At 38.1% G+C, this 13,357-nt stretch overlaps 1 protein-coding gene across 1 annotated transcript in view; it reads left to right on the forward strand.

Annotated features, from left to right (window-relative positions):
- COMMD10 (COMM domain containing 10) overlaps positions 1-13,357 on the forward strand; it is a gene marked incomplete at its 5' end in the record, with an annotated part of 107,748 nt that overhangs the window by 14,267 nt on the left and 80,124 nt on the right. The window contains one exon of the mRNA XM_075079172.1: positions 10,184-10,294. Coding sequence (XP_074935273.1) covers positions 10,184-10,294 — 111 coding nt within the window. The remainder of the gene's footprint in view (positions 1-10,183; positions 10,295-13,357) is intronic.

A 13,357-nucleotide genomic window follows, 5' to 3' on the forward strand; every position in this document is an offset into this window, starting at 1 on the left:
GTTGAGGGATCAGAGAGTTGCACAGCAAGCATAATGCATGGCCTGTGTCTCTTTTCAGTGCTTCTCTATCCCACTTGCTTGGTCTTGACCAGGTCTTTGGCCCAATCTATCTTCAGTCTGTTGGTCTTGCAGTGCCTTCTTTTGAGGCTAGGATACGAAGCCGCTTAAATAGTTTCTCTTCATTTTTTAAGCTTTAATAATTTTTTCCTTTGGGAACCGTGTTCTATTTGGTCAGGCTTTTTACAGGATTCTGTAAATTCATGTCTGCCTGACCCAATCCAACCCTTTCCTTCCCCTTATGTTACAACTGCCACTGTTTCTGGTTAGAGAGAATTGTAGCATGCGCTCCTTCTTCAGAGCCTGGAAGATTATTCTTGTCTACCGGTAAAAAAAAAGAGTGTTGCTACTTTCCTTTTTGTTTTGTTTGTCTTTTTCCCGATAGTCTTGCAGAATCTGCAAGATTAAGGCAGAATCAGGTTCAACATTGCACTCTAGTACTCTGATTAAATAGATAAGATCCATCCAGTGATTCTTATTTTCTTACACTGTATGACTAAGATACATCGCAAAACTATCATTAAGGTTGCAAAGTCCAGTCTTAAAATTTAGTAAGAGGCACTGTAGTTGACTGTGCAACATCTGCTGAACCTGGCTGTTTTTAACTACAGACTTTCATGCTTTTTTTAAAAAAAAGCCTATTATCCTGATGGATCGGTATGTAAGGTTTTATTGATAATTACATACCATTTTTGTGGTGCCTGCTCTGAGTGTTGGGTTTAATCTGAAGATTTGCCTGGTGCTGTCCGCTGAAGATGCTGGTCATTCAATTTGTGACTCATTTCTCTGGATAAAAATTGAGTCTTACAGATCTTAAATCTGCCATTGAAGAGTACTTTTCACTGAAACAAAAAAATGCCTCAGTAATCCAGTTGTAAAATGGGGATACTGATTTATATCGAAGTTGAATATGTTTGTACGGTAGGACAGATTTGGAAACACTGTATAGCATCAGGTTTTTCTGTGCTGTTTAAATTGTGGTAGAGGACTGTAGTCAGAAGCTTTATGCAACTAGTGTGAAAATCCAGCTGTTTCACTGCAGATTTCCTCTCCCATGGAGCAGTTGTTACAGTGAGGCCTGCTGAAAAGAAGCTGCAACATCCAGAACTTCGTTCAAAGATATTCACACCACCTTGTTGCTCCTGACTTCACTTGTATTAATAGAGAATAGTAATCAGCGTGTTTATGCAGTCATCTCCCCTGCCCCCAGTGCTAGAGTTTCCCATCAGTAGGAAACTGATGTTTGATCTGGGGCTTATCTTAAAGGAAACACTCCCTTCCTGATTACAGAATATTTCTGTCCTAAAGACCCTACCTGTGATGATTGGCAAATTGTGCCTGTCACTCATTGCCTTCCTCTTAAATTGTGCACCTTTTTTTCTGTTTTAATATCTGTTTGCTACATTGAGTACGCTTTTGGCTTCATCCTGCTGGTGTCTCCTTTGCACTAGCAATTTCTTCATAAGCAGATGGAGCGTTTTTGAAGGAGTTCAGTCAGACATGTTTTGTCATCCTTCTCTTGGCCTCTTACCTAAATTATTTTCATCATCACAGCAGCCATAATTGACATTTTTGTATCTAATTTGGAGTTTTGATTCTGCAATGCTGAGTGTGCTGATGGAGAGCAGAATGGGCATCTTAGGCTGTAAATTTTAGAGAGCAGGCTTAATGGTTTGCTCTAGTTTTATGTTGGTGTGATTACATAGATCTGAAGTTAGAGTACTGCGTTGTAGACCAATGATTTTCTTAACATGTAATACACCTTTAGACCTTTCCCATCCATACAAAACTGATAGCTAATTTTTTAAAACCATATATATGTGTTGTAATATTTTATTTAGATGAAAGGCATTCATTTATGTAACTAAGACTTAGTGCATTTTGTCTGATTTGATTGTTGAAAGATGAGGGGAGGGGACCCCCAGACTTTAAAATGTGAGTATTCTGCCTTTCTTTTTCTACAACAAAATGAGGAGTACTTGGTCTTCAGTGGGAGAACTATGGGAATTACTATTTCAAGAATTAAAGTGAGTGAAGAACCTGCACCAAAAAAATTCTTATGTTATATGGATTATTTATTTCCTCAAAATATTTTGTTAGTTGGAAAATGTTCTTAAATGTTTTGTGTTAGTGTAATATAGACTATTGTAATAATATGAGAAAAAGATTTGCTGAAAATGTCTTTCATATCCCATTATCTCTCACTTTGCCGTTTGTAACAGCTTCAGTGAGAGTAATATGAATGTCTTAAATTACATAAACAGATCTTTCAGATTGTTACAGGAAATGTTTTCATCTTGAAAGTTGGACTGTTCCTCTCAGACTAGAAGGAAAAATAGCTGCAATGAGTGAGTTAGTATCTGAGTTAAGAAGACAACATTCTGATTTCATTTGTTAAAACAGGATTTAATTTTTCTCTTTCTGTATTTATGGCCTTTGGGGGCAGGGTAGGTTCATTTCTAAGGCACGTGTGGGCAGTGACATTGAGTTATTAATTTTCCCCCTTACTGCAAGCAGCCACATCATGTGGTGCACTTGCTGAGTCTGTCAGGCTCCATCTTTAAAGTATATAACAGTTTTCGGCCATGCTAGTGCTACTCGAGAGTAGTTCTTGAACATGATTTTGTCACCTATCATAAATCTACTTCCTCAAGAATGGACTGAAGGCTGGGTTTTCATCCCCCTGTTATGCACTCTCCTATAGTGTTTGTTACTCTTAACACTATAATAGTAGTTTAGACTTTGGAATCTTAAGTTATCAATATTTACTTTAGACTGTGGGTTAAAGTAGCCTTTTAACTAAGTGAGCACTGTAGCATTGATGTAGTGAAGCTGAACATACTTCCAAAAGTAGTTGCTGTGTGTAAACTGATACAATGCTCTTACAGATATATCACTTTTGGTAGAAATAGATGAGCAGAGTGTAACTCTGAAAAATAGTGCCATTACACTTGCATATTATTCTGTTGTTTTTTTTTTACAGAAAAAGCTTTATATAAACAAGCATGTCAGTTTTTTTTCCTCAGGATATGAAATGCACAAGCTCATGTGCAGTACTACTTATCACAAATACCAGATCCTTTTGAAATGGATGGCCTCTCAAAATAAGTATTAAAGTATTTGAAAATCAGATGGGTGGGCCTGTATACTAGTGCAGCATGAAACTAATTTCCATATTACTGTAACCATCCTACTTTATCTGAAACAGTTTGATAGGCTTCTGCCCAGCACAAAACTATTTTCTGTGGTACCTGTAAAGACTGAGTCAGTAAGTTCTTTTTGGCATTCTGTATCTGTTCTGCAGTTTTTAAAAACCTCACAAGAATGGTGTCAATTACACTGCTTCAGCCTGTCCTCAAGTTAATCAAACTGCCTGTGAAGGAAAGTAACTACAGATGGACTTAGACTGCCCTGACGTGGGTCTTTGAGTATTGACTCAAAGTCAGGAGACTTGGATGTTAATTCTCAGGTATGCAAGTCTAAACCAGCATTTTGTGCCATAGGAAGCTGCTGACAACCAAGAATAGGGATGTCCGTATTAATCATATGCTCCAGCACCACCAATACCACAAGAAGTAGTACTGTTAGAAGCACTCAGCGTTGTGCCAAGATTTGAATTTTCAGAAGGGATGTTAAGATTTATTTTCATCTGTGCTCAAGTTAGTAATATCACTAGAGGTCAATTCGACTGAACTGATACAAGCATTATGAACTAGATGAATAAGATTTACTATCATACCATCATTTCCTTAGGACACGTTCTTCTCAATATTCACAACATGTGACCTAGTTCTTCTAAAGGTTATTCTTACTGGCTTTTAATTCTGGCTGTGGGCTACAAGCTCAGTTTGCTTTAACATTCTCATCACTCATTTTGGAAAGCTTCAACAGCCCCGTAGCAACTTCAGGGTAATGAAAACCTTTTGCTCTCTAAAAAGGCACATATTGTTGGCAGGTTTTTTTTGCTTTAAAAAAAAGTCCAAACAGACAAACTAAACCACAACCTACTGACAATGTGAGAAATACCCAATTGAAATAATGCAAATGAAAAAGTGTATTATTATATAGTTGATTTTCAGCCATTACCAAATGTAGTGGTAATGTTACCACTGTATTTTTAACCAATTACCTTTTGGCAATACTGAAAACATTGGTTGTAATAGTAGTAGTAGACTTCACAAATTGCATTTGCTAATTTGCTTATGCTGTGTGTTCCTTTCCCATGCAGGGCTTTCAGAAGCCTTTTTCCCCCCATAAACATAAAAGTACAGAATAGTCCTGCTAATTTAGAATTGCTTCTGCATTCTCTGCCCATCAGACTTGTTAACAAGTGTTCAGCTCAGAAGTCTCTCTTTCTCACTTTTCAGACTTCAACATGAAACTCTAATTTTGAGAATTATTTTTCTATCTTCTTGCTAAATGCTAATCAGCATTTCTCTCCCTCCGTGTTGAAATGCGTGCACTCGTTTGTTTGTCTGAGAGGCTGATAATGGATATGCCAGGATCTTCATAATCTTTTCTGTAGCCAGTTTATCTATAGTGTCTTGTTAAATCTTAACCTATAATGCTGATTAACTGCATTTGCCCACATGTTCTTAATCATTTATGTGTTCTGAACATAAGACAATTATTATCTCATTAACTAAAGACTATGGTTTTATGTTGTAGTATTAAACAGAAGTGAAGTACATAATATTTTATTCTATTTAGGGAAAGCTAGGTATTCTGAAAGCAGCAAATCTTGCCAAGAGAATGGAATGCAAGAATCTGAATGAAACAATTACATCTCCATAACATGTTACATTGAGCTGTAAAGTGATAGCTATTTCGTAACTGTCTAAATGTCTGGTGGTTATAAAAACCTCAGTCGTGTTGATTTTATGTGTCCAAGTGGTATTTCCATACTGTAATTCTTGCAGGTCCAGTGCTTTGTTTACTCATTGTTACTCCTGCTGTCTCTGAGGTCAATGCTTACAACACTTTCTAAGGGGCAAGTAGATGCCAAATCATGGATTACCCATGGGGGAGAAATGGCGGTTTGCATAGTATTATGGCATCCTGCTTGCATTGTGGTAAGAAGTAGGCTGTTTGTGCCACATCAGAGAGTTCTGAGGGCAGTAATACTGATTTTCTATAGTTCCTGTAATGATTCATTATTATATTAGTTGAACTTCTGAAAGCTTCACCTTCTAGAAGTGGGTAATTTATAGGGAAATCCCAGTTTTCCATTTAAAAGTAAAACAAGCTTCCAGTCTTAATGGGTGTAGAGACAGACAAGAGATGTGATTTTAGTATAGCACTCAAGTCCTAAATCAAAAAATACCCCCTTTCCCTGCTCCAGTACTGACTGAGCATTTAAACTCCCTCCCCCCCCCCCCCCCCCCCCAGAAGTACTGGGCCCTGCTCCAGAAGTTCAGAATGGCTGAAGTTGGAGGTATTAGAGAAGACATTTTAGGTGCTTATGTGTTTTCTGAAATTTTGATTCCACTTCTATTTTTCCCTTTTTCACAACATTCCCACTTACTTTCTTTTCTCAGATTAAGGTCCTTGCCAACATTATTTTCAGTGTGGATTTCTCAGTCACTTTGGCTCTGTTCTTGGACCTTCAGGTTGGAGCCCTACAACATGCCTGTTCTAGACAGCCAGTCTGCCTTCACTCTCAAAGTCGTAGTCCTTTGTTTTTGAATCTGATAGACTGGTTCTTGCGTAGCCTGGATGATTATTGTCTTCTTGACATGTTTAGCCTGAATTTATTTGCCAAAGAACATGTATTTCATTTGCCAAAGAACATTTATTTGATTTCTCATCTCAGTGTAAGATTAATACCTTTACATACTTGAGAAAGGAGACGTATTTTGATTTTTTGACAACTAATACAGAAATTTCTCATGTTTATCTGATTTCTTGGATTTGTTCTCTGTTTTGGTTTAATTTGTAGTAATATTTGTGGGCAGTCGAAAGTGAAAGTAAGGAACTGTGGTGGATACCCAAGAAAGAGACAATGGTATGTAAAAACATAATGGGCTGTAAGTGGTGAGGGAAATGGTGGATTCTGTGGGTGTTAATTTTGGCTGTGTGAAATCCTTTATTTGGTTGGAGATTGTGCTTGAAGTTCGTAACAGATAAGCTGTGAAAGCTGACTTGATATCAGTGCACACAGGCTTTTTGCAGAGGGTGACTTTCACCCAAATGTTTTACCATAGTTACGTTATGTTGCTGATGATCTTTTCCTAATATTTTCCTATGCTCTGCTATTCATCATGGAAAGTAGTCTGGTGGACAGGGCAGTGGGCATGAGTTGGAAGCTCCCATGTTTTACACTGGAGGAAAATGACTGTGGATATCCTAGTCTTCATCATAGACAGACCAGTGAGGGTGTATTTTTGTACCTGTTAAGGTGTTAGTGATCTACAGATGAAGGCTTGATCCTCTCATATTAGGGTAACTGGGAACTCTCTAGTGTGGATCTGCCCATGGGACAGGCATGGATGGCCACAGAGAAGCACTGCATTAGTGGGGTTACAGGGCTGGTTTAGCAGGTATAACATCTTATGTTTTATACAACTAGTACTGAGTGAGCACTGGGAGAAGTGCATAGGTTCTTCCATGCCTGTTAGTCCTGGCTGTCATGGTATCCTCTTCAGAAGCCTGAGTGGAACAAAATGGACAAGGGAACTGAGGATTGCAGCGGTTGTTGAAAGTTTCCTCATATCTTTGTTGCTTTGAATCATGGGTTCACGGAGCAGATCTGAAACATTTTCATATGTGCTTACTATTGGTTTTATTTAGTATCTATGTTTTTTCCTTTTGTTGTTTTCCAGCTTGCACCTATTTTTTGTTTTCTAAACATAACCCTGAGGTTAAGTAAGTGCCAGAGATACCAGTGAGATTTTACAGTGCTAAATAGTACATTTTCAATGGTATTCATTGTTGCTGTGACAAGGTATCTTGCACATTTCTAAACTGCTGATAAGAAATTGTAAAAGGAAGCTAAAGGTCTACAGTAACTAAAACCATCGCTTTGTTTTCTTGCTGGTTATAGAGAAATACGCCCTCCCCCACCCCCTGTAAATGCTTTTCAGCATTGCAGATTCTGGTACCATATAGTCTCTCCAGTGTTTTATTTTCTGTAACAAGTTTTATATCAGAAATGAAGAGTTTTGTAGTCCTTTCATTTTTTACAAAATTGGCCCTAAAGTATGTACCACTTTGTGGCTACCAAACACTGTGCCTTGACACAAGTGCCATGTAGAAACATGCCACCACTCTCAAAAGGTTAATTGATATTTCAGGATGTTGAATGTCTTCTAAGTAAACATGACCATCGCCAAATATATGTTACATCTTTCTTTCAAGAAAATAAATAGGCAGACCATTTTGAAGCCTTAGGCTGTATGCTATTTGTTAATCAAAATTTGTTCTCATACAACTATATTTAAAACTGAAGAGACATATGAATCTTACAGGAAAACAAAGTAATTTTAAGGTAAAGCAATATTAAAAAAGAGTTATGGCTGCTGTTCAGCTATAAACTCAGGCCACTGCGCTGCCACATATATTGTATCGGTTCTCAGCCCTCTACAATATTCCTGGATAGATGTGTATTAAAAGTGAATTAGAAGACATAAATTTTAATTTCTTTAGTTTTGATGGTTTGCTTTTCATGCTATGTGCAGTACACTGTTTAACAGCTCTAGAGAAGTCTTAAAAGCCAGGCTAGAAAGAATATCCTAGAAAGGATATTGTTCTGTCTCTAGTGGCATTGTTTTATAATATTGGATAAGCTGCCAGCCTGCCTAAGGCTTGGTTTCTATACTACTATCATAAAGTGTTTAAGTAACTGATAGAAAGTAATTTCTAAATTGAGGAGTGTGGGGTTTGAACCTTAGTGACTGCAGTATGAAAAACTATGACATTCCAGAGCTTGCTCGCTGTCTCTGTGTTTGACCCTGGATGACATTCCAGAGCTTGCTCGCTGTCTCTGTGTTTGACCCTGGTGTTTAGGTGTTTTATCAAAATAGGTGGTACTATTTTCTGTTGCCTGCTTCAGGCTGCTCCCACCACTAGCCTGTAAGTGAGCATTTGGGTCCTTCTCTGTTGACCGTTATCAACTTTGATAGGATTCTTTAACTGAACTGAACTTCTTTCTTGATGTAAAACCTAGAGTAAGGCAAGATGCTAAGATACGTATGCTCCTGAGAGAACCAGAAGTAATTTCTTTATTTAATTTTGTTGAAGTTTGTGGATAGAAGAATGTTTTCCAGCAGTGTCATTCTGGTGTAATTTGCTGGAAGATTCCAGATACTGGCCAGCAGAGGGGCTTAGCAGCCTTGTCCATTAGTATGATTGACGAGCACATCCCCAGAATCCGCTTTGGATTGTGCTATACTTCTGGGTAGGGTGGGCAATGCCCTATTATTTTCATCAAACTACATGTAATAAGGTTAGAGGAAATCAAAACAGAGAATCATGATTAAAAATTAATCAGCTTTTAGAGTTTATAAAACTTGTCTTTTAAAGCATCTTTAGTTCATAGGCCGTGGCATACTGTTACTACAATACTTACCACAAAATTAACTAGACCAGATTTACAACATTTTAGCTGTGTCCATTTGTGTTTTGCGCATGTTCTAATTGATTTGATTAATGTATAAACTTCCTTATTCAGAATGAAGCCTGAATAGAGGCCTATGTCGCAGAGCAGCTGACAGACTACTGAAGTTCTTCCTACTGTCTTGTTCCTATAGGTGTACACAGAGGTCGGTCTTTGGCTCCCTGTGTCTTTCTGTTAACTTTGTTAGGCCTTGGCTAAACTCCTTAACCATCTTGGCCTAGCAGTGGTGGTTAACAGATCGTGATATATAGTTTTCCTTTCAGCTTGCTTAGTTGTATGACATAGCACTTCGGGACATGGTTTAGGAGGCACGGTGGTGTTGGGTTGACGCTTGGACTTGATGTTGCCTTAGAGGTCTTTTCTAACCTTAATGATTCTATGACTCCACATAATAGATTCAATATCAATGAATATACAAAGATATGCAGTACGATGTACATTAATATGTAAATTTAAATGGTATAGCTGGAATGAATTTTGGAAGTTCAGTCTATGGGTTGTGCCCATGGAAGATGTTTCTGCCGCTCACTTTCCTATCTTTCATTTAGATATTACTGTCACTGTAGAGAGGCAGGGCATGTATTGGCTTCTCTGCTGTTTACAGCACAGCACACCTGGGATGGCTTTGTGCTGTTGATGATCTTAGCTGAACTGTTGAACTGGTAAGAGATTAACTGAGATGCGGCGTGCTTTCACTTTTACCAAGTCAGCCACAATATTTACTAGCAGAGGGGAGACACTAGATTGAAATTAACTTGTATGCAAATTAACTTGCCAGATGGTAAGACTTTATATTTCTCCTTTTCTATTTTTGAAGGACGGGTGGGTTACTTCATGAAAGACTTGTAGTTCTGTTCTTGTGTACTTCATTTATGTGTGAGGTGTAGCTTGATAATGTTTTAATTTTAGACTAATGATTAAAAAGCAATTTGAAACATATTTTGTGTAGCTTTCTATTAAAAATTCTGTTGCTCACATGCTTAAGTGGTTTTTGGCTTTTCAGTAGTAACAATTTAAAAAGCAGCACAGAATTATTTTTGTCATTAACATCTGTATATAGTAGAACACACATGAGTAGATCTGTTGATTAAGAAATTACTGTTTTTAGCTGTTTTACCATTTATTGGTAATTTTTTTCTTTTTCCTAAAGAAAAAATAAATATGAAATAAAATTTAATCCACAACTTTGGTGATAAATTTCCACAAGGAGGGGGAAACTACCTTATTTTGGAACCTTAGTTGTTTTTTATGGATCGATTCCAGGAGATCTGAAGCATATGAAGTCACTTTGTTTTGGATGGTCACAGGCAGTTTGAACTGATAAATTTGGCAAGAGAAAGAAGCAAATCTGTCTTGGAGTCCAGAAGAATTTGCAGAATGTACATTGTATAAAAATGCTTAATGTTTGTAGAGCCTGACATTGTGTTCACTGACACAGACTATTTGCAATATTGGAAGTTGACCTGAGTGATTCTGTACCATCTGATTGTAATCTAAATTTGTGTTTTATAGCTTGAAACAATAGGATGGCAGCTTAATCTTCAAATGGCAGAGTCTGTGCAAGCGAAGCTGAAGTCTCCCCAAGCTGTGTTAGAGCTGGGAGTGAGCAATGAAGATTCAAAGGTAAGAAATACGTGCCTGCTAGAGTTGGAATGGTTGTGATGATAGCTTATGTCCAGAGTTCTGAGGCACCACTCGAACTCTTGGTTGTTGTTTGTCTTGCCAGTGTTTTCATTTTAATAGTTCATAAAATTATAGCAGGCACTTGGAAATGTGAAGTACTGATGTAATAGCATACATATTAGGTAGACTGAGAGCTGAGAGCTGTATTACCAGCTCTTTCAGCTGTAACGTAATAGAGAGATACACAATATGGTTATTTTGGGTCTTTAAAATATCTTTGTCGATAATTCATTTTTATCACATAGCATGTGATTGGTACTTCTTACACTTTTAATGCCTAGTAGCTTGCAGCCTTCCACTGTGTGTGGTTATTTAGGATACTACTCATCACTTGCAACCTTACTGTTCTAATGACAAGTGCATGCGAGGCCACAGAAAGCCAATATTTACAGGTTTTAAGGTACAGTCTTAAGTTCAAGGGTTTTAGTGGTGTTTCAGTGCCAAAACCCACTAATTAACATAAATATTTATTCACAGAATCTGTATCTTTTGTTAGCTATCATGTTTTAAATTAAACATATGAATTACTTTTAACCTTATCTTGCTAACAGAAATCAGAGTCTTTATTTCCATGGTATCTATCAAAATGTTTATCTATGAAAAAGTCAGTATGAAAGATTTGAGGGGAAAAATCAGAACTCAGTTCTGCTTTACCATTACATTTAAATCACAGTGATTTTATTAATGTAAGTGGAATTTCTGTTCTATAGTAGAATAAAAGAGAATACACAGCTTATGTTTGTGCTGCTCACCAGGACTTGCAGCAGTTACAGAATCACAGAATCCCAGGTTGGAAGGGACCTCAGGGATCATCTAGTCCAACCGTTCTGGGAAGAGCACAGTCTAGACAAGATGGCCCAGCACCCTGTCCAGACGACTCTTGAAGGTGTCCAACGTGGCCGAGTCAACCACTTCCCTGGGGAGATTATTCCAATGGTGACTGTCCTCGCTGTGAAAAATTTCCCTCTCGTGTCCAATCGGAATCTCCCCAAGAGCAACTTGTGTCTGTTCCCCCTTTTCCTCTCCATGGGACTCCTTGTAAAAAGGGAGCCTCCATCTTCTTTGTAGCTACCCCTTAAGTACTGGTACATGGTGATGAGATCCCCTCTGAGCTTCCTTTTCTCAAGGCTGATCAAACCCAGTTCTCCCAGCCTATCCTCACATGTCAGCCTTCCCAGTCCTCTGATCATCTTGGTGGCCCTTCTCTGGACCCCTTCCAGCCTGTCCACATCCTTTTTGTATAGCGGGGACCAGAACTGTACACAGGACTCCAGGTGTGGCCTGACAAGCGCTGAGTAGAGTGGGATGATGACTTCTTTCTCTCTGCTGGTGATGCCCTTTTTGATGCAAGCCAGCATCCTGTTGGCCTTCTTGGCCGCAGCAGCACACTGTTAGCTCATGTTGAGCTTTCTGTCCACCAGCACCCCCAGGTCCCCTTCCACAGCGCTGCTCTCCAGCCAGGTGGATCCCAGCCTGTGCTGCACTCCCGGATTATGTTTTCCCAGGTGCATGACCTTACACTTGTCCTTGTTGAACTTCATAAGGTTCTTGCTGGCCCACTCCTCCAGCCTATCCAGCTCTCCCTGCAGAGCAGCTCTCCCTTCTGGAGTGTCTACTTCCCCTCTCAACTTGGTGTCATCAGCAAACTTCATCAGGCTACACTTGATCCCGTTATCCAGATCACTTATAAAGATGTTGAATAACATTGGGCCCAGTATGGATCCCTGTATTTTTTTCAGTAGCTCACTGCAGTCCATATTTTTGAAATATAAATACAGGAGCCAGACAATATTTTATGTCCAAGCTGTATAGGGCAGCACTGCTTACATATTCAATTCTGTGGCAAAACAATTTTTAAAGAAATAACGAAAAAATGTCACTTTCAGATGACACAGAAAGTTTGTCTGTTTCCTTTACAAAAAGAACTCAGCAAGTGGATTTTTTCATTGCTTCTTCTCTACTTCTTTTTGTGGGTATCATTAGATACCAAGATCAGGATTATTTTGCAATAATTATAAGCCTAGAATAGACTTGTTTATGGCATTTAGATAGAACAGTGCAACAAGAAAACCATACTGATGCTCTCATGCTACAGGCACTAAAAATTAAAAATCTGGGTTGGTGTGAAGATATACAGGGGTTTTTTTCTGAATGACCTACATCCTCGTACAGAACAGAATAGGTTTAAGATTGGCTACTATCTGCTTATATACTGACAGAAGTGTTGGAACATAATTTTTGTGCCATATTTTGCATCTTCATGATCTTTTTGTGGACTAAGTATTAAGTTATCTGGAAATCCTAGACACTAGATACTTTTTTTTTCTCCCCAAACTTATGTGTGTGTCTTAATTCCTCGTGAAACTTTTAATTTTTTTTTTAAGTAATTAATGGCTATAATAACTTGATTTTTTTTCAGCAAAGACTCAAAACGCTATTACAGAGGAGCTTTTGTGGGCTGGGTCATTAGGGGGCAGCAGTGCTCTTTGTCACACTGGCTCTTTGAATGCTTTTGAGAACACTTGGGATCAATTCTGAAGTCAGTTGTGGGAAGTGTTAAGTGTTTACATTTCTGTATATAACAACAGAAGTTTGTCTTGCTCATCTACAAAACTAAAATGTATTTAAAAAAAACCATACTGAGCAAGGTAAATGAAATTGGCCATTATTTCCACTTTTGCTAACTAAAAGTAATTGTACTAATACCTCAACTCACTCCACTTAAAGATCATTTAAACAGCTCTTTGTCAGAAGCTGACATTTAAAATTAGTATTTAAAGTATTGCTCCAGGAGAAGTAGTCAGAAAACCTGTGGATATATGAATGTTATTTGTGCTTCATGAAATAAAAGGAGTCAAAGGATCTGCTATATGCTATATAAATATTTATAGAGTGTATTTTGTCAGCTTCAGATGAAATGCAGAGTCCCATAGGTATTATACCATAAAAATTCAAAAATAAGGTGGTCTTTGATTCTTTCAGGTGATTCAAGCTGATGGTGAC

This window comes from Phalacrocorax aristotelis, chromosome Z (assembly GCF_949628215.1).
Source record: "Phalacrocorax aristotelis chromosome Z, bGulAri2.1, whole genome shotgun sequence".
Lineage (NCBI taxonomy): Eukaryota > Metazoa > Chordata > Aves > Suliformes > Phalacrocoracidae > Phalacrocorax > Phalacrocorax aristotelis.